Source organism: Lissotriton vulgaris, chromosome 5, assembly GCF_964263255.1.
Source record: "Lissotriton vulgaris chromosome 5, aLisVul1.2, whole genome shotgun sequence".
NCBI lineage: Eukaryota > Metazoa > Chordata > Amphibia > Caudata > Salamandridae > Lissotriton > Lissotriton vulgaris.
This window is the reverse complement of record NC_141693.1, coordinates 1,877,515,368-1,877,537,601: the sequence shown is the minus strand read 5'-3', so window position 1 is coordinate 1,877,537,601 and position 22,234 is coordinate 1,877,515,368. Positions and strand designations below refer to the sequence as shown.

General features: G+C 42.7%; 1 protein-coding gene across 3 annotated transcripts in view; it reads left to right on the top strand.

Moving 5' to 3' along the window:
* Positions 1 to 22,234, top strand: part of GABBR1 (gamma-aminobutyric acid type B receptor subunit 1) — a 750,676-nt gene that overhangs the window by 707,569 nt on the left and 20,873 nt on the right. For all 3 annotated transcript variants that reach the window (XR_015296080.1, XM_086924382.1, XM_086924381.1), the window contains 5 exons: positions 491 to 641; positions 1,652 to 1,784; positions 6,292 to 6,408; positions 7,928 to 8,035; positions 10,146 to 10,239. Coding sequence is in view for 2 of the 3 variants with exons in the window: in XM_086924382.1 (XP_086780508.1) it covers positions 491 to 641; positions 1,652 to 1,784; positions 6,292 to 6,408; positions 7,928 to 8,035; positions 10,146 to 10,239 (603 nt within the window). In the remaining variant the exon portion in view is untranslated. The remainder of the gene's footprint in view (positions 1 to 490; positions 642 to 1,651; positions 1,785 to 6,291; positions 6,409 to 7,927; positions 8,036 to 10,145; positions 10,240 to 22,234) is intronic.

Below are 22,234 nucleotides of genomic sequence, written 5' to 3'. Positions count from 1 at the left end.
GCGTTGTACTTACGTACATCCATATCCTTGACCTGGTTTCATCCTAGTCTGTGGGTCCCACTGCCTTAAAACTGTCAATGCCCTGCCCATTAGAGGTAAGCCCTTTGCTGCCCAGTTTATCCTTACCATCATTGTCTTTCCCTCTCCTTCACTGAATGAAGATTCTTTCCTCTACTCGCTCCTCAGGAGCTTGCTGTGATAATATTGCGTACGATGTTCCCTACATTTGCTTGAGTTAGGATTTCACATCTCATGGAAGGCCCCTTCTTCTAACTGCTGAGAAGCGAGCGGTTGAATACATCTCCCTCCTGCCTGTTCCACAGGGGTGCACATTTATTGGAAGTCTCTCACCTCTGCCTGTTCGTCAGGATACTGTTAGGTGCCTATCATGGAGGACTTTTGTTGCTGCCACTTGCCCTCTCTTTAGGAGATGTATGTATCCATAGAAGGGCTCTCACCTTTCACTTGCTCTTTTTGTCCCCTTTTTCAGGTGACAGTCCCCCAAACGACCACACAAAGGTGATCATCACATTCCGCTACCTGTCCCAGAAGCTGTTTATCTCTGTGTCAGTTCTGGCTGGGGTTGGGATATTGCTGGGAATTATCTGCCTCTCCTTCAACGTCTACAACAGCCATGTCCGGTAAGTCTTATCAAGCTCTCATTCCTCCCAGATTAACCCCAAAAGGATCGTAAGCACTGCACCATCAAATGCTGCACCCTAAAGCATGTCTCCAGAAACCACCTCTAAATATTCACAGCCATAACAAGCTTGAGGTTGTTGATTCATGAAAGCCCTGAGGAAACAGATATGTGTGTTTTCACTTTGTCTGGAGTTGGGTGGTTTCCATGGTTCAGTGATGCTGACTCAGAAAGACTATTTGATTTCTCTCAAGTAAGGTGTGCATGCACCTGCAAACTCCAGAGCAGGAGTCTCTCTGATGGAGTACTCTTAAATTGTGTGACTCTGAAACAGGAAAGCTGGTACCCCCTAATTTACACTCACAACCCACTACCCTACATTCTAGTACATCTCAAATCGCAAGTTCAGACTTCTAAGCGTCATTACACAACCATAGAACTATGACAGCACAAACCAACATATCCTAGAAGGCTAACACCCCAAAACACGTGATTTTGTTTTCTCACACTATCTCAATCTTGGCAGCTTCAGAATATATCCCAGAAGCTCCAGTCACAGACACACAATATTGTGCTTCAAAAACTCCCAGAAACATAGAATTTCCCATCAAAATGGGGGTGGTTGTGTTATTTAATTAGCCTCCCGCGTTATAAGTTTCTTGATAGATTTCAGGTCAGGACTTTACTTCACACAGTCTGATCGCCCAGTACAATCTACAACCCTGTTGTGATGCCACAAACAAGAACCATCAAACAGCCTCTTGGAATCATTGTGCAGCAGTTGTGCCACTGACCTGTTTCTCAGCAAATTCTCTGATCGAAACATGCTCATGCTTCAATTCTGTGAAAAAGCTTGCACACCAGACACAGACTTGCACCTCCTTTAGCAGTAGAGAGTACGTGTGCCACTTGCTCTCAGTCTTCTCACAGTGCGGCCTCTGGGTGACCTCCAGCATGGTGCCAGTGTATGTATATGTGTCTGAAAATGGCTTCTGTCTCTTCTCACCCCAGGTACATCCAGAATTCTCAGCCATATCTGAACAACATGACAGCCGTGGGCTGTATACTGGCGCTGGCGGCAGTGTTCCCACTTGGACTGGACGGGCATCACATCGAGATCTGGCAGTTCCCATTTGTGTGTCAGGTTTGTAGTTGAGCAGAGAGAACATTTCCTCATGGGCATTAAGTTATAGTATTGCAAGGGGGGGGATCTACATTTCACACAGTCAACCAATCAAGTCGTTTTTTTGATTTGCGGTGCTAATCACCCTTGAGGGTATCCAGGGGCACAGTCGAAAAGCCAGGTCTTCAGTCTCTTCCTGAATTCTTCCAGCCCCGTTGATGTCCGGAGATCAAGTGGAAAGGCCTTCAAGGCCGCCTCTATGGCTTTGTGGATGAGCTGTGCCTATACGAGGGCAAGGGTGGCGGAGCGAAGGTCTCTGGACAGTTGGTAGAAGTTCAGGCGGTGGTTGGTGAATGCTGCTCCCATGTCTGAAGCGCTTTGTATGATATGCCAATATCTTATATTGGTGTAGTAGAACAAAAAGGGGCTGGCTCTGATCAGCAAGGCTGAGCCTATATCATAAATAACAAAAGAAGGTGCCAGTACTGATAAACGTGCTTAGAACTATGATTAATCCTCCACAAACAGAAAATCGAATTCCAGAGAGGGAATGCTTCTTAATCGCAATTTTATTATATGTAGAAAATCAACAATATTTTATAAAATTCATTTTTACATTTGAGGAAAAAACATTAGGGGAAAATCAAAAAATGAGAGCGGACACATGAGAATACAATCACTTGGAACGAACCACCATTCAAAACTGCAATCATATCACATTCGCCATACATTCAACACATACAGACTTAGCTCAAACATACCATATGTACATTATCTACAAAGGGAAAGGTGTATAACTGGAACTGCCTTAGTTAAACAGAACATTCAGAATTTTGATTGAAAAATAGTATAACACCAAAAGATTTCCAATTTCAAACAGTCATTGTAAATAAATGGAAAAGAGTCTATAGATGGACGTGACTCTTAAACCCAAGGGCAGACCAGTAAGGAGATAGGCCTACGCGTTTCGAATCCCCTTTAATCCTTCGGAGATTCTCATCAGGGCCTCAGGCAACTGGACAAAAAGAAAAAGAGAGAAATATTTTTCTTAGAAAAAAGGAGTGACAAATGAGGCAAGTGCAAAAAGGTGACCACATTTGTAATTAACGTTAGTTGGAGCATATGCTAAAGGAAGAATAGCTCCTATCAGAATCTCTAAAACTCCGTGACTCCCCAGTTCGGAAAAGACCTATTCAAGGGAACTGATGGGTGGAATAGCGGGAAACCGAGGGTCTCAAAATCACACTCAGAACTCTGTGCCTCAACCACACTGGTTGACTACTTAAAAAGGTTATCTGGCGGAAGAGAGGGGACTTACCACCAAGGTTGCTGCAGTGGAAGCTTGTGGTAGTCCGGGGCGGGGAAATGATGAAGGGGAAATCAATCTGTAAACAAATATCAGCATCCTATGAGTCGACAGGGAATTCGGATTGGCATTAAATAATTAAATTTCAGCACTGTGGGGTTCTCTTACCGCTCAAATAAGAACAATGTGCCCGTGCGGCGAGAAAAAGGGTCCACAGAAGAAATATGGGGTGGGCTAAGCCAAAGGCAGAAGGACCAGAAGGACCGGAGGCTTTACAATGGCGTTTCTTTTGTATATAAAGCAGGCTCAGGGTACTGTTGAAACCAAAAAGAGGCATTTAGAAGGGGACATAGCAGGAGAAAGCTCAATGACAACTGCAGAAAACGGGTGGAGAAAACATCACCTGCTTAAAGCGTTATCGGTGCTGCAGCCTGTCTCAATCAGGGAGCTCCGAAGAAGGTGGCAGCGTCAGCACAAGCAGGCGCAAGTCGCGTGTGCTGTGTAGACAAAAGTACACGGCAGAGAGGATTACAATTCAGAGACAGTTAGCGGGGCGGTCACACATCGGGCTCTAATCGGCTCGGCCAAAGGGCTGGAGAGCACTACGAACATCCAACTCGTTCTTACCTGATTTAGGGCTTCTTCTTCACAGGGACCCTACCGGTCGGTGTCGCGTTGTGCACTAGTCACTCGCGCATGCGCATTACCCTACCGCGCGGGACTTCGCATTTTGTACTGGGTCCGCGCCGCGTCATCGGTGGGTGGGCAATTACGTCAGCCTCTGTGGGCAGCGGCACCATAATTCAACGGCGCACCACAATGCAGTGGAGCATATAACACCATGGAAATAACATAAAGAATATTTCGATAGTGGTGACAGATAACCCTAATAAGGAGTGGGGACTGAGGCTGATCACTAGGCAGTCAAAACATCGTCACAGGGGTTCACAACTTGAAAATTTCTGAGAGTTCATTTAGACCTGATACTGCCGTGTCAAATTTTACAATTAACATTGCTTCCCTTCTGGATAAAAGGAGGCTCATATCGCCTCCTAGATGGTTCTTTTCTATCCTAGACATGACTGTCCACTTGAAATCGTTGAGTCCATGTTGCATTCTGTTCCAATGATTTACTAGCGGAGCATTTTCAACATGTCTCTTCAGCCTCGACTTGTGTTGAGTTATGCGTTGACGCACTTCCTGCTCTGTTTTGCCAATATACAGGCGGTCGCATGGGCATTTGATGCCATAGACTACAAATTTAGATTTGCAGTTACTAAATACCTCATGCTTCCAGGATATGCCCCCATGTTGGAAAACCGAGCCCTGTATGGTAGTTTTACAGCAGAGGCAAGTCCCGCATTTATGATGACCTAACACGGGTGCCAGACCCATCATTTGGCGAAGAGTAGGTTGGTTTTGAGTAGGCATGGAGGCTCTTACCACATGGTTTGCAACACTATTCTCACGTTTAAATGCGAACAGTGGGGGATCTTTCAGGCTTTCATCTAGATTTTGCACCAGATGCCAGTTTTGACCAATGATGCGTTTCAGGCGATTGGCATTCGGGCAGAAGGTGGTCACACAGACCTGGCGTTTCTGTTCAGATTTCTTTTTCCGTTCCAGCAGTGTTTCGCGGGGGGTCCACCTAGCTCGTTTCATACAGTCCTTCACCAATTTTTTGGGGTACCCCCTGTCGCAAAGTTTGGACACGAGTTTTTCAGCATGATGAGAGAAGTCCTCATCGTATGTGCAGTTTCTGCGCACGCGCAAAAACTGCCCATAGGGCAGGTTATCCCTCAAGCTTCTCGGATGATTACTTTGATACAGTAGCGCTTTATTGCGATCTGTGGGTTTAGTAAATAAGGTCGTGGCCAGCTTGCCCCCGAGTTGGCTGTGCTGTTTATGTCGATGTACGAAGACACGTACATACACAATAACAACCCGTACGGAGCACACATCCATAAATGGTATCGTTTTATTGACGATGTCTTTATGGTATGGACGGGAGGAATTGACAATTTGATCCAGTTCCACCAATGGCTCAATAATAGAACACCCGACATTCAATTCAGCCTCTCCCACTCTGAAACCAAAATTGCTTTCCTAGATGTGGAAGTATTCCCAAGGGCGGGTGACGGAACCGCTCCGTCACCAGCCTCGGTTGAGCTGTGCTGATGACGGAGCGGTTCCGTCATGGCCCCGCCCGCTTAATAGAACGCGCCACGCAGGCGCAAAATCAGCGCGGCGCAGGCGCGTCGGGCGGGCAATGACGGAACCGCTCCGTCATCAGCACAGCACTACCGCGGCTGATGATGGAGCGGTTCTGTAATCAGCACGGAAAGAGTTAATGTGCAGGAAGGGACACCTTCCTGCACCTAAACAATCATTCCCCTCAATGCAGGCACCCTTGCACTATGGTGCAAGGGTGCTTGCGTTGGTGCAAGGCAGGTAAATTAGCACCAGCACAGGGGGAAATGCAAGGCTGCACCGTATTCTTGTAAATACGGTGCAGCCCTGCATTTCAGAAGTGGCGGAGGGCTGCATTAAGTCAAGCACTCTGCCACATCCTTGTAAATATGCCCCTAAATCTGCTCTGACCCACTTATCTGTGCATGGGCAGTAGCAATGCTGGAAACATGGGAACGCAGCCTGCTGACTCAAGATGAGATACTTGAGATGCGTTAATTCTTGTAGGCTTGTCTGTGACCCTGCACTCTCTCCATCTTCTAGGTACGCCCCCCTAAACATCTCCATCTCCTCTGTCCCATATACAGTGTATCCCTCCCCTTTGTGGTCTTCTCTCTAGTGTCTCCTTTAAGAAAGTCTCCTCTTTCCACTGAGGCCCACCCCTTGATCTATGTCTGTTTTTCTCCTGATTAGGTCTCCATGGCCCTTTAGGCCTCTCTGTGGCCCCTTTTCCCGTTCTAGAACTTCCTCTGGTTCTTCTGATTCAATATGTTCCAGTACCAAGAGGCCCTGTGGTGTTAGTCTGCGTCTCCACTAAAGGAACGCTTTCGTAATGATAATTCTATGTAGTCCTTCTGGCCCTTCTAAGCCTGTTTGTCAACTCTTTGTCACCTTGAGGCATATCTCTTTCTCCTCCATTCCCATCTCTGGTCCCTCATTCCTCTTCAATCCTTTATCTTATTTGTTTCTCTCTCTCTCTTGCTTCATGACTTCTGATGTCCTCATGTCTCTGTTCCTTCCTTTCCCATGCAGGCACGCCTCTGGTTCCTAGGCCTCGGGTTCAGCCTGGCGTATGGCAGTATGTTCACTAAAATCTGGTGGGTGCACACAGTGTTCACCAAGAAAGAAGAAAAGAAGGAGAAGCGCAAGGTAAGATAGAGCAAATGATTTGCTTTTATATTCAGTGTTCTGGAGCGTTAGAGTCAGTACACTGGAGGCGGCTGGAGTGGAAAGAAGGTCACAGAAGCCACTTTCCTGTAACTGGTGTTTCAACCTAATAAAGATATCTTCTTATCAAAATTGGACTTTACAGTTGGTCATTGTAGGAACTACTCAGATGATTTATTGACAGTTTCAAAGTGGTATACAGAGATACCAAGTTCAGATCTTTAAACAGACCCTCAAATGGAATCTCTGTTAGCAGTTTAGGGGTCTGAGATCAACAAGACAATAGCTCTTTTTTCTTGATCATAGCAGGCAACAGAATGCTGAGCTGGGGGCAACGTAGGAAAAGTGTAGTGCAGTGTCTACTTACAACACTGACTCTAGATAAACGCAGCGCCCATCGGGATTAAACATTGTAGCCCCTGTGGCTCCTGGGTTGAATCATCTCTAGTACAGAGGTTGTAGCCCCTTTGGATTGCATTACAATTCAACATCGGCCCTGTTGGTTAACCTACCTTTCTGAAGGGGTTTCTGTATTGCAGGGAGGAAGTATACTGGCCATGTTACCAATTGGTAATCAAATGCTATAGCAAGCGTTGTCTACGTGTACAGATAAAAACTGATTTCCACCATTAACGTAAGAGACAGCGTCAAAATAATTTAATTGTATAAACATCGAAAACAGATGTTTCCCTTTTGAAGAGAGAAGAGTCAATGAGCAGACTTGCAGTGTTGACAGTAGGGCACCTAAAGACAAGCTTCCACCATCTACCCCAGGCAGAGATAGAGAAGGCAGACAAGGACATTAGGAACAGACTGCAGCAGGCACAACATGGACAATGGAGTCAGACTTAATTGGAGAGGCAAGAATACACACCTCTGTTGCAGGACAGCAACGGTGAATATTGGTTTTTACCATCAACAGAGCAGTAAGGACAGATGTCCTAAAATTCATATTATAGACCGTGTACTTAGATGCCCACAGACGACAGAAGTGATAGTGAAGACAGATGCCTGATGCCCACAGCAGAGATAATGAATGAATGTTTGAAAGAGGATTTATATAGTGCAACAACTACCCGAATAGGGCGTCCAGGCACTCATATTGAGAAAAGACTTCCCCATTCACAGTAGGTACAAACTTCTTCTGTTGGCTAAATCAGTGACACGACAGAACGTCCCCATACTGAGGGGAGGCACCGTGATGCAATCCATAGTCAAATGAAAGGGCAGCAAAACTAGATATTCCCTTTTGTGGAAACAGTGAAGAGAGACAAGGAATTATGCATCATTAAAAATTAAGAAACAAATCCACTGCCCAAAGCTGAAGCAGTGAAATCAGTCATATACAGGAGGAGTACTCAACACAATCGACTAGCTAGGGAAGAAGAAAGGATGAAAGAAAAGGGGAGACTGCAGAAAGGGAGGTAAGGAATAAAAAGAATGAACCTATATATGTTGATTTGACGTCTTCCTCCTGGTATGGGTTTCTGTTTTGCCCCAGACGCTGCATCCTTGGAAACTGTACACCACCGTGGGACTCCTCCTTGGCCTTGACATCCTGACACTGGCAATTTGGCAGATAGTGGATCCCTTGCAACGGACAATTGAGGTGAGACACAAGGCAACCTTACACCGATCACTGCTGGTATTGTGCTGCACTGTCAGGGCACTGCAGTGGGAAGCTCACAATGATGGAATTCTGCTGCGCCAAGAGGATTTAAGAAATAGAGATAAATAGAAGATTTAAGATATAAGGATAAATATAGTGTTCATGCATCCCAGTTGCAACCTAGTTCATTCTTATATCACAAGTGTTTGTGTTACAGATGCAGCCCTAATCTCTCATGTTTGACCCCACAGATACAGGTTCTCTAGACTTCCATTTCCTACAGAGAAAGGCAACAAACTGTCATGAAAGGATCCTGGTAGGGGTGGATGAAAAATTCAGCTCTGCCGGCGGAGTTTGCAGAGTTTTGCCCACTTTGCGTTCCGCTTGGAGCACCGAGTCTCAGCAAAACTCCGGCAACCTCCATGTGGCAACAGATTTTCTCGCACGTGGCTCGCTAATGTTAAGTTGTCGAGCGAGAATTTGCTTTCCTTTGCACAATCTTTGGGCCCAAGAACGCCTCCCACCAAGATTTCTGAACATAGGCGGCCGTGGCAGGTCATGACCGGCTCAGGCTGAGAAATCTGCTGCTCGAGTTGAAAATCTACTTGAGCAGCAGAAAGAAGCAGTGCCCTCTGTTTGCCGCGTGGTGCATTCACTCTGATTTTACAGTGCAGATCAAGCTTCTGGCACTGCAAATCAGTGCAAAGTGCCAAATTCCACCCGCTTGTGAAATTTTGCAGAGTTTTTATGTAACTGTAGAATTCTGCAGAGGGAAACTCCACGAGTAGCGCCCACCCCTAGTTCCAAGGCGATCCTGCAGAGCTTGCAGTTTAAGTTTTATATTTGCATCAAAATGTGTCTCCTGTTAGACCTGCAGAGCTTTATGTACAAGTTCCAGGAGGAGCATGCCTGCTCTTCTGGAGAACCAATTGGTGCAATCCCCAATCTGCAGGCACTAGGTAGTTAGTTCTCGTTTTAATTGTCCAGTTCTCCGTGCCTCGCTTTACTCAGCTAAGGGAATGGAGTGAAGTTGCTTTTGGCCCCAACAACTCTCTGACTCTCCCTATGGCTATTTTTGCTCTCTACATCTAGCAATATTAATCTAGATTTAGACTGTGGCTTTAATGACAACATGCTACAGAAAGAAGAGTGAGATGCATGGGTGGGTGGTCACTATTAGAAGGACACACTTATCCCCACCATCTGTAGGCCACAGGCTAAGGAATTCCAATGTTTGGCTACCCATCTGGGTAGTAACAAAGCAGAGACGCTCTGGACTTCTTACACAATCACACTCTCACTGCTTCAGCAGCAAAGATCAAAAGAGCCTACTGGGTTAAATGCTGTTCAGCAATAAATAAGTCTGCAGACCCTTTTTAGGTATCTATAGCTCACATAGGTCCGAGGTGAATTGTATAAAGAAAGCCACAGAATAAAGCACTCTTGCTGCACACAGTTATTGTAAATCACATGAGAATGGTTCAGTACATCAGCTACAGATGTGTTCCTGACTCTTCCTGAACAATAAAGTGGAAAAGGGCTCTTAACTGTGAAATACAGCGCACAGATAGGCCAACGCGCATTTGCAGAACACCCAGTTGAAGACACTTGATAGAGCTTGGCACAATAGGCGCCAAAAGGCTTCTTGGATTGCCTACCTCCTATAGACTATTTTATATTAATACAGTGTTAAGCGTATTGCTGGTAACCCTGGGGTCTTATAATATACTTCCAGGGGATAGAGCAGGAAGGGCAGAGAGAGAGAGACCAGTGCCAGAAGACCGCATGATCTCCTCAAATTCCAATTATCTGTCAGTCAAATACAATTCACAGTTTCTCTCTATTCCATCTCTAGGACCTGACTCACATTCATGATAGCATGTATTGATGAATACAATTTATATAGCACACCTTAATATAATACATCTCACAACAAGGAGAACACAGGTACACTAGAGAGGAAGCAACGTTGGCTGTAATTACATTTCTTCCAATACGGCTAAAGAGATGAGGTGCTGGGTCCTCATAACAATTCCACAATTGGTCTTGCACAAAATGTGCCTCATATTTGCACTTCAAACTTCTTTAAATGTGTTTCTTTTTATATCAGGAGTTCACCAAAGAGGAGCCCAAGGGAGACCTGGATGTGCTGATCCAACCCAAGCTGGAGCACTGCAGTTCCAACAAGATGAACACCTGGCTGGGTGAGTGAGGGGCAGCTGAACATGACAAAGAGGGAGGTGACGACACTTCAGACTGTGCGTTGCCCTGTGTCTTCGCCTATGAGTCCTAAGCCCCCTGCTGTATCAGCGACTAGAAGGTGACACTGGTAGTAGGAGGGAGATTGCACCCCGCTATCCTGGTTCAACACACCAGGCACCACTTCCCCTTCCCCACTTTAATGCCTGCAAGCCTCACTGTATCTAGACAGTCAGTTATGCCAGCACTTGTGCTGCGTCACACTCTGATCAGTACCTTAATAGAAGCCCACTCTGTAGCTGGACAGCGTGGGTAGCTCATTGGTGTGGAAATTCCTTACTATAAGAATCAGAACAACTATATGTGACGTTCAGTAGACAGCACACAAACCATAGCCTCTGTACACTTAGCACTACTGAGTTACTGGGTTTTGTAAGTAGGGTAGGAGGTCTTCCAGATAATACAAGCACAAGCCAATGGAGGATGGACTGCTTGAAGCTGTATTTCACTGATTATATTAAATAAGTCCAATTACTAACACAAAAAGAATTCCCTTAATTTATTTAAAATTATTGAATATCTCTCTAACCTTGCGGCAGGCAACTCTGACCGTACTCTTATGCAACAGTCAGTGAAGAACTTAACTCTGCCCCTTTCTCACGCAACAATCACGAAGTGGAAAACTTGAGCCTTCTGATGGAGGAAACCTCCATCTCAATTTTCTCTACTATTAAAGAGGAAGATTGCTTTAAGTGCATCTTATACAACAACCCCTCAGGCTCCCACCTAGATGCCGGCCCTGTTACTAGCCTCAAATCCTTTGGTCCTTCAGTTGAACATATGATCAATGAATAAATCAGCACTTCCCTGTCAGAAGAGGTCCCTGGAAAGCTGAAAAAATTATTGGTCCTACACATCTTGAAAAGAGCTAATCTGAATCTAGACAAACCTGCTAACTACAGACCTATCCTTCTCATGCCTTCCAAAGCTCCTGAGAACTTAGGTACAAAACAGCTTTAGGAACACGTCAAACAAAATAATTTACTTGAGTCTACCCAAGCGGGGATCTGTCTAGGCTCTGGTACTGAACGGATCGTAGGTTCTGTAATCAACGATCGTAGATTGATCACATTCAGGAGTTGTAATCCTCTTGGATTTATCCACCGCATTCGACATGATCGACCATCAAAGTCTGCTCCAGTGGCTTAAACTCTGCCAACTAAAGTATAAAGCTCTTTCAATGCTTCAATAGTTTTCTAACCAACTGAACCTGACAATTTAAAATGGGCTCTTTGACCTTACCTCCTACTCCCCTACTTCGGGGTGTCCCAACGCGGATTCACAACAACCCCTCTGTTATTTAATATTTATGTCTAGTGCCTTTCAAAACTCAGTCAATTCAATGGAACTGTATCCTTACTCACTGATAACACTCAAAGTATCATTAACTTGCGTGATGAAGCGTTTAACCCTATTTTAGGCTTACCTACTATTCTGAAAGCAATCTCTTGCTGGATGAACCACACCTACCCGTGAAACCCATCTAAATCAAAGATTTGCCCATATCCAGCAAGATCAATGGCTGGGACAACTCGCTGTGGCCTAGACTAGGGATGTCTCTGAACCCATTTACATCTTGGGAGTCATCTTAGACATAGACCTGAATCTGGACTAACAGGTTAGCAAGGTCACCCAAGTCTGTGTGTAATCAACTGCGAGTATTACAACACATTTTACCCTTTTCATGCTTTTCCCACAAGATAACGGTGGCAAATGTGTTTGTCCATTCGCATTTAGACCATGTTAGCTCTGCCTTTCTAGGTCTTTCATCCAAGTCCATTAACTGCCTTCACAATTGTTATTTCCAGAGGAGTATGTAAACAGTATGAATTTCGACAACAAAATACAGTTTTTCTTTCATGTGGCACATCAACCTATTCCCCCAGACCAGTCCTATTCCTGATATGTGTCTAAACGAATAACATTCACTAGAAATTATAAATACAATCCTAGGGTAGCCACCCAGAAAGATTTTAGATGTTAATACCGATGTCATTTATCTGTCCTGTCCCTTTTGCTGGACTGCACACGTTTTAGTGGTTGCGCCCAACAAAATGGCCACTATAGTGAATTAAAGGCATCATTGGTAGAGTGGGTGACATGTTCCTGCTCCTACTCTCTCCTTTAGATGGCAGATTCACATACAGCAGGGAATCTTGAAGGGTTTGGGGGAGGAGGTGTTTTCCAGGCCCTTCAATGAGATGGGAATAGAACTCAGCTTTGGCTGACTGACATTTCTGTGTCTTTTTGATCGTTTGCTGGGGCAATCCAGCCTGCAATATGAATAAAGAAAGATTGTGTTCCAACTTTGGAATACTACCTAACATGTTTCAGTTCTTGGAAACCGAGACAAGCAGTGGAACATGATGGTAACGGTCAGACATCTTTTTTTATCTACCGGGATGGAGAGTGTTCATAACGACAAGTCTTACCAAAGCCGTAATATATGGAAAACGGGTCCCCACTGGCGAGAGAAGAGATACCATAATGATAGTCTACAACAAGCATTGGCAAAGCCAATAAATCGCTCCTGTGACACCGGGGCACACACCTATTAGCTTTGCCACTGTCTAGTTTTCTCATTTATTAATGGCACACACTATTTTTAGGTGGCCTGTTGTGAGTTCTCATGCAGTGTAAGCAATGGGGGAATCTAGGAATGGTTTACATGAGCCAAAGAAAAAAGCATTTTATGACAGCCTCAGTGCTTGCACAAATTTGGATTCACGTACACGCACGAGTTGCCATCTTGGAATAGTTAAAAAAACATTCTATATGGCTACCTGCCGCTATAATAATGGAGGGAGACAGATGGTGCACTGGGGCAAGTGGAATTTTAAATAGGCAGAGCAGGGTAAAGGGGAGCAGGGAAAGCAAAGGAAGGGAGAGAAAATAGATCTTCATGTACTTCAGTGCAAGGTCCTCATGTCCGCATTCATTGGAGTCAATTCACCAAAACGTGAGGGTTAGCAGAAGTGACATCACATACAGTTTCACCTTAATGACATCACAGGAAGTGACATTATATGACACTTGACCCTGAGCGAGTAAGCCAAACCTCTTATAGGAGATTTCTATCTGCGAGAAGAAATTGAAAACAATTTTGTGTAATAGTACATTTTTTTGTGTTCAAAATAATTTTATTAACTTTTTCAGAATAAATAACAGACAATACAGAAAATATTACCTAGGCAATAATACCTCAGCAAACTAAGAAAAAAATATAAAAACATCCAGTAAATGTAAAAGGTATCTACATTTCTTATACTCAATATGAGGAAAATAAGGGGAGTAACAAAAGGTGAAAGGAAAAGGAGGGAAAGGGAATAAATTATGATAACAAAAAAGTATCAATAGGTGACTAAAAAGATTAATAATAAGGGCGTTATGATTAATCCCAGTTAAAGATAATTGCGCACCTCTTCTTGTAAAAATGACCCAAGACCACCAAGCATGAACTGATAAACTTGAAATATCTTTCCAACAAAAAGTAATTGACTTTAAAGCAGCCGACAATAAGAAATTAAACAGTTTTCCTTCTAAATCAGTTAGAGTATGCACAAGACCCACCGATTTACAAATTACTAATTTATAAGGGAGAACATCTTGAACAGGTAAAATCTTTAGTATAATATTCCAAACATCAGACTAAAATTTTAAAATTAAAGGGCATCCAAAGATCATATGTTGTAAGGATCCAACATGCAATTTACAATGCATGTTTGTACAACATATTTCAGATTGTAGTAATTTAGCACGAAATAAACGTGTTGGGGACGATTAACAATTGAATAAGATATAAGAGTTAGGGCCCTATTATAATGTCGGGCAGATTGCCCCGGCCAAGCTGGCGGTGGCTACCGCCAGCCTGGCGGGGGCAATCCGCCCGATATTCACGCTCGATTTCCCCCTCCACCATATTAGTATGGCGGGGAGGACCTCGGCGGACGGCAAGACCGTCCACCGCTTTTCCGCTTCGGTCGCCTTGCGGCCGGGGCGGAAAAGGAATAATATGGTGGCGGTGTCTATTAGACACCGCCAGCCATATTATGATGGGCCTGGGCAGGTGCCTTTCCGTGGCGGCGATGCCACCACGGAAAGGCATGCGGTCTTCACTTTGGGGGCCCCTGCGGGCCCCCAAAGTGAAGGAGGGGTGTGGGGGTGCACACGGGAGGTACTTGTTGTACCCCCCTGCATTTGCATATACAATGCGGTAGGCACCGCGCGGTGCCTGCCGCATTGTGCATGCAAATGCATACATACATTTATGGCATTGTGGCGGGCGGTGCAGAGAGCACAGCCCGCCACAATGTTATAAATGCAGGATGCGGCCGCCACTGTGGCGACTGCATCCTAATTCCACCACGGGACCCCGCCCTTATGGCGGGCAGTCCCTAGTCCCGATAGGATGGCGGGCAGACTAAGTCCGCCCATCATCCTAATGACCCCTTAGTTTGGTAAAGCGAAACAGGTAGCCATCCAGAAGTACTATTTAGCCAAATAATTTTCCAAGTGTCACTAGATAAAGTAATGGAAAGTTCATTATTCCAAAATGTTGAAATTATATTAAGGTTATTGCCTAATGAGGTAGCCAATTTTTTATACAAAAGAGAGGCTGTATGTGACGACGAAGATACAGCTTGTAAATAAACTATTAAATCTGTTGAAATAGTAGATGGAACACCATGATGGAAAGAATTCAAAATGTAATTACATAAAGACTCATATTTAATAAAATCAGATTTAGGTAACATAAATTTCGATTGTAAAGCATCAAATGGAATAAAGGAATTATTACTATATAAGTCTTTAAGGTAGAAGATACTAGCTTTAATCCATAAATTCAAAAAATTCGCATTTCTATTCAATTTAATAGCATTGCTATGCCATAATGATAGTATTGGCCACAGTATGGCCAATAGGAGCTGAGAAAATTGAACCCACATCATTAAAAATTAATTTCGAGGATCTAATAATAACTGAGTGATGCAGGATTGTAGATTTTTTGGACAAGGTAAGCAAGGTGGGAAATGGAAAAGGATTAACAAGAGATTTCTCTATATTGAACCAAATAGGAGGGTTAATTATAGAGGAAGAGCAAAGCCATATAGAACTTTGTTTCAATATAAATGGTTTATGATACAAAAATAAGTCAGGTAGGCCAAAACCAGCATTACATTTAGGTAGTTTTAGTTTATTATAACCAATTCGATGTGATTTATTATTCCATAGAAATTTGGATAAAATGTTAGCAACATCATTATAAAATTTTAACGGAAACTAAGTAGGAATCATAGGAAAGGTATAACACATTTTAGGAGCAATATTCATTTTAATAGAATCCATTCTACTCCACCATGAGAGATGAAGTGAGGATCATTTAGAAGTTTTGTCCTTAATATAATTTAGGATAAAATCACTATTCAATGTCAGTGTCCCTTTAATGCAAGATGAAAATGAAATACCAAGATATTTCAATTTATTTTTTTGCCAAATAATATCACTCATAGGTAGCATATCAGGAGTGCAAAAAACATTTCAGGGGGAAAATTCTGTTTTATTAATATTAAGTTTGTAACCAGGAACTATGGAATATTTTGTAATGATTTCTCATAAGAAAGGGATCGAAGAGGTAGGATCACTAATAAATAATAGTACATCATCAGCATAGGCTAAGGTTTTGATAGTAACATTCTTCAGCATAATGCCTTTAATATTATCACAGTTTCTAATATGCTGAAGGAAAGGTTCAATTCCAAGTAAAAATAAAAGTGGTGAAAGAGGACAACCTTGCCGTGTGCCTCTAAAAAGGGAGAATTGAGTTGATATTTGGCCATTGATAAATAGCCTAGCAGTGGGAGCAGAATATAAGGCGGAAATCATACGAATAAATAAGGGACCAAAATTAAATGACAATAAAGTCCGAAATAGGAGGAGCAATTAAAGTATGACTTTGTTCAATTACATGCAGCAAAGCTCTTGTATTATTTGCAGAATATCTATTCTTCATAAAACCTGATTGATCGGTTGAATAATAGAATCAAGAATAGGGGTTAATCGAGAAGCAAGGATTTTAGCATATAACTTACAATCTTGATTAATTAAAGAAATAGGACGATAATTGGACACTAGGGAAGGGTCTTTATCAGGTTTGGGAAGTACAACAATTAAAGCATCCATAAACGTGCCTGAAATGGTACCAGAAGAACCAAAAAAAGTAAAAAGTTGGATGAAGTAAGGTAGGGGTTGAGATTGGAATTCTTTATAAAATTCAGCTGGAATACCATCAGGGCCAGGGGATTTATTTTTTGGGAGAGATTTTATGGCTACTAAAATTTCCTCAGCAGTAATGGGCAAATCTAATCCAATCTTATCTGATTGAGAGATTTTGGGCAAATCATAAGTATGTAAAAAAAGAATCAATTAATGAGTTATCAAGACAATCTGGCTTATTATATAAATTAGAGTAAAAGTCCAAAAATTAATTAACAATATCATTGTGAGATAATGCAGCTTTACCATTAGAACTTTGTTTAGAAGTAATCTGTGTTTTATCTTTCTTAATACGCAGATAATTTGCAAGGAGCTTCCCAGATCTATTGGCATTAAAACGAAATTTAGCATTGGATTTGGAAATTTGGACCCCAGCTCTTTTACTAAGGATCGAGTTAAATTCATATCTAAGTTTTTGCAGCTTAAGCCGAATTTGAGGATCATTGGACGTAATAAATAATCGTTCAAATTTCGCTATTTGCTTTTCCAAATGTTTGATATGAGCATTAAGTTTTATTCTCATAGGCCATGATAGAAATAGTAACACCCCTGATATATGCTTTAAAGGCGTCCCATCTATTGACCATAGAAGTGGAATCTTCAGGGTTAAACAAAAAATAATCTTGAATGGCCTGTAAGATTTTTTGTTTATTATGATCATTAAGGATAATGTTAGTATTCATACGCCATCAAAATTGTTTTGCAAACGTGGAGGACAGATTTAAAACCAAAGAAATCAAGGCATGATCGGAGATATCAATATTACCAATCTTAGGATTTGTAGTAGATTGCATGAGTTGCTTAGAAATTAGAAAATAATCAATCCTAGAATATGAATTGTGGGGATTGGAGAAAAATGTAAAACATTTGTCAGTAGGAAAATGCAAACTCCAAATGTCTGTCAATTTGGTGGTGTGGAGAAACGATTTAAAAGCATGAAACACCCTAGGAGGATGAAATTTAGTACTAGATAACCTATCTAAGAGTGAATCAGCAATAACATTAAAATCCCCTCCAACAATTAACGGAACATTGCCCAACTTTAAGATTTCTGTTGTAATATTAGACCAAAAAATAGGGTCGTCAGCTGTAGGACCATAAATATTAAGTAAAAATAAGACGGAATCATGAAGCTTAATTTTACCTATAACGTATCTACCTTCCGAATCGACAATGTAATTTTTTTGCAAAAAAAATAGCAACACCAGTTTTTTTTACCATTAGCAGAGGATGAAACAATAGTATCTACCCACTTTTTGTTCATATAATTTAATATGTTATCATCAATATGCGTCTCTTGAATGAAACAAATATCAGCCTTACAACTACCTAAATGATCTAAAATTTTGGTACGTTTACCAGGATGGCGTGAACCTTTAACATTTAGAGAAACGACTTTAATATTATGAACATTAGTCATAATGAAGCGATGAAAAAAAGGAATGAAAGCAAGGAAGTAAGAAGAGGAGAAGAGAACAGAGATATTAAATAGAAGAAAACAGAAACTCTAACTGTGAAAAAGGAACAGGAAGAAAAAATAACAGGGAGAAAGGGACAAACATTAATATCAGGAAAGAAACGCACATGCGTTCTACAAGTATGACCAGAACCGTTGGAGCCCACAGAATATAAAAGCAATTATCGTGTCAGAACATAGGAACTTTTTATTGAAGTCAAGTATTAGAGTCATTAGTATCCATGGAATAGTGCGATTGTTGTTCTAAAAAGTGTCGTAAATCATCCGGACGGTGAAACGATTTTGAGAAATTGTCTTTCCAAATACGCAAAAAGACCATATTTGAACCCAAGACTTCTTAGTTGAGGACGCAGCTCAGAAAACATCTTGCGTATTGCCACAGTCTCTTTTGCAAAATCCTGGTAAATGAAAATGTTATTCCCATTAAACATCAAGGAAGGAATCTCCCTTGCAACTTTTAGAATCAGGACTAAGTGGTAATGTCGAAGAACTTTGAAAATCATTTGACGCGGTTTAGAATGCATAGGATTGCGATGTGAAGGAATCCTGCGAGCCGTATCAATCTCGAATTTTTCTGGAAATTTGATTTGTTGAAGTCCCGGAAGCAAATTCTCTAAATACATTCTGCAGTTATTACCCTCCACTTCTTCTGTCAAATTAAAAATACGCAGGTTGTATTGCCTGTTACGATTTTCCAAGTCTAAAAGTTGTGAAGACATTGGCAATATTTTTGCAACAAGAGGGTTAAAAGTGTAAAGCTTAGTTTTATTATCCTGAATTTTAATAGCATTATCAGAGATTTTCTTTGATAAACTCGCCATTTCTTTACGAACATTTTTAATTTCTGACGCAATAGAGTCAGTATCAATGCGAAGAGCTTGAATTTCCTCTAAAACCACTGATAATGAAGGTTCTGCTGATTCAACCGCCTTTGATTTAATTGGTGGAGTGGAAACTTGTTGCCTTCTTTTGGAATGAATAGGATTTTTATTTTCCATTTTAAATATGTTATAAAAGTCAATAATTTAAGTGAAAAACGAAAAATAGGAGCTGAGATATAATGCAGCAGGAAGAAATCTGTAGTAAAGCTGGTGCAGCAACTATACTGGGCTGTGGGAGTGGCAAGGCCCAAGCCAGGCCCTTTCCTGGAGAGTTACTCCGCCCCCCTGACAGACTGACCTGGCTGAGCTGGAGGGCAGAGATAGGAGCAGAAGCACAAGCAAGAAAAAATGCTGCAAATCGCACAACAGTCGTCCAAAAACATCAAATCCAACAGGTAGGGCCTTTAATACATAAGTAACCTCAATTTCGCCAATTTTCTGACACAAATTCGGCGTTAGATAGATAAAAACGGGTCAGACGCACCGGAGCTCCTTAAGTGGCGGCCATTTTGTATTGCATGCTTGTGCGTCTCCGTGTAATAGTACATGTTAAAGGACATTTTTCACATAAATTGGCAAAAATGCCAAAGGCACCATAAGGGACTCATTACATATTCAAATGCTTTCATAGCGTGCCAGTTTTGCCAAACAGGGGCGGCTCTTTTAAACCAGGGGCCATAGATAATGGAAAACCACAATGGTTCCAGATCAAAATTTACCAAAACATTTAGGTCAAGGAAAGAGGACAATACAATACAAAAATAAACCAGTTGGACTTCATGTGTTACACTAAACAATGTACAAAAATAACACACAGGGTAAACAAAAGAGGTCCCAAATGGCAGTCTGTTTCCAATTTAATATATTTTGCCTGTATTATTACAAAAGCAACATGCAATCAATGCTTTATCCCAATTTTGCCAAGGGTGGATCAACGGCTTTTTGACCCTCGTGATAGATGGGGTCATCATCAGGACAGGGAAACACTTTTTGAGCAACCATGAAACAAACAATCTGAAAATAAAAGATATACATTTACATCAGTAGGTCCCGGAATTTTAACAGAGCAATAAAAGATGATGGAACAAAAGGCAAAATACTCACATAAACAGCCAATTGGATATATCCAATTAAACGCTTACCATATGGTGCATTTAAAAAATAAAATACGGTTTTTAAAAAGTGCATGGTTAAAAAACACAAGTGCGGTGCTGTGCTCCACTCACCAGTTCGCCTGCCTCACATTTGCCATTTAAGGCTGTACCAATGGCCACTAGAGTGCTGATCTCCCAGGCAACTCTATGGTAAGAAGTGTAGAATGCAGCTCTATGGTCAGACGACCATCGCGAATTCCCCCTCAACAATTTCCCTTTCACAATTAAAAAAGTACACTCCCCAACTCCTGAATTCTCTTTTTTTTAAAAAAGATTAACTTTTTTTTAAAAAGTGCAAGGTTAAAAACACGAATGTGTTGCTGTGCTCCACACCATGACCATTGGGCTTAACACCTCGAGGTGTCATGTAGGAGCAGAGACGACACACCAGACCGCTTAAGATCCCAGGACCTAGAAAGGGAGCACCGCCCTCAACCCTCAGCAACAGATGAAGGGACTTCTCTCCCACTGACATTACCAACTCAGATCTGGAGATTCAGGACTTGCCTCTGTCGCAGCTTCCTTTGGTACAGACTTCCCTCCCCCTCACCATCACTGGCACATGAATCAGATACAGTGCAAGGATCATCTTGTCACTCTGGGTCCTCAGAGATCGGCTGCTGGACCACCACTGCCTATGCACCATTGTCGGCACTGAACGCCACCTTGGAACACAATGCTCAGCTTTGGCTCGGCACAGAAGAAAGCATCAACGCTGACTGCATCCACCTCAGCGCTGACATGACCATCGGAGCCGAAAAACTCAGTGCTGCTACCGAATACAGGCCTCGGCTCGAGCGCCGTCAAAGCGATACGCCAAAAGATGCAGGGGAAGATCAACACCAGACAATAACACCTCATCATTCACTCACATACGGGCCGGATACTAAACCAATCTCCAAGGTCTGGCCCCAACCCTCCAGGCGTCAGTTATTCCTTGAGGAAGCTTTGAACTTGCCACCTCCTCCAAGCAGCAGACGAAAGCTAACAACGCTTCTAGCACCCTGCCCTTTTCCCCTCCACCACCTCGCCCCTCTCCACAGCACTAACCTTCTCCACCCACCTCACCATGACGATCCTCCAGGTAACACAGATTCAGACTTGTATCATGCACGCCTCTTCCCCGATCATTCCACCTTGAAACACAAGCTCATATATAGGGCAGCCTCCTTCCATAAGAGGGCTCTCCATACTGAGCCTTTGAAGGAGGCCTTCATTTTAAAACCCTTTCCTCCACTCACAGTTACACCCAGTACCTCCCCATGCTCTGGGGCATGCTCTGTCACACCACTGAAATTTTTCAGGATTCCGTCCACGCTAGAGTCGTCATGTCCAGGGTGGACAAGAAACATAAGACATTCCCTACTGCTCCCGTCGCACTCCCTGTTGGTTACCACTGCCCGTAAAAGGGCTAGCTCCCAAGCTACTGGTGATACGCCTCCCCCAGACAAGAACACTAAATGCATTGATGCAGTGGGCAAAAGCAGAGTGGAACAATTGACCAACCACTGGAGGATTTCCAATACTGTTGGTCTCCTCTCTACATATAACTGTGCCCAGTGGGATGAGAGGAGAAGTGCCTCCGACATCTCCCAGAGGAGCATAGAAAGCGGGGTTATGAGATTGTTACAGAGGGGGAAACAAATCTCCAATATCACCATACGCTGTAACCTAGATGCCGCAGACTCTGATGAGAGGGGAATCAACATCAGCATCCTTCTGCGCTGGCATGCCTGGCTCCTTATCTCCAGCTTTAAGCCTAGAGTCCAGTAAAATGTACTCAATTTGCAGTTCGATGGTCAACCTCTGTTCGGTCAGCAAGTTGACCGGATGCTGGAAAAAATCAAAAAGGATACGGGGACAGCAAAGGCTATGGGCACCCTTCAGCGCCGGCCAATTGCAGCCCCTTTCGCTGCACTCCCTTTCATGGAGGCTCAAAGTCTATCTCCCTGGATGTTTCCACAACCTACCAGTGTCCGCAGGCCCAGCAGTCCTCTCCTAGGGGTTACTTCAGAGGTTCTGCTTTGGCTGATTGAATTTATGTGTGAAGAATGTTTCTCATTAAAGAGTTATAATCTTACGTTTCAGATGCATAGAGGGCACTAGAGAAAGGGTAGGTGTGTTTTCCATATGGATATATACAGACTGTAAGGCA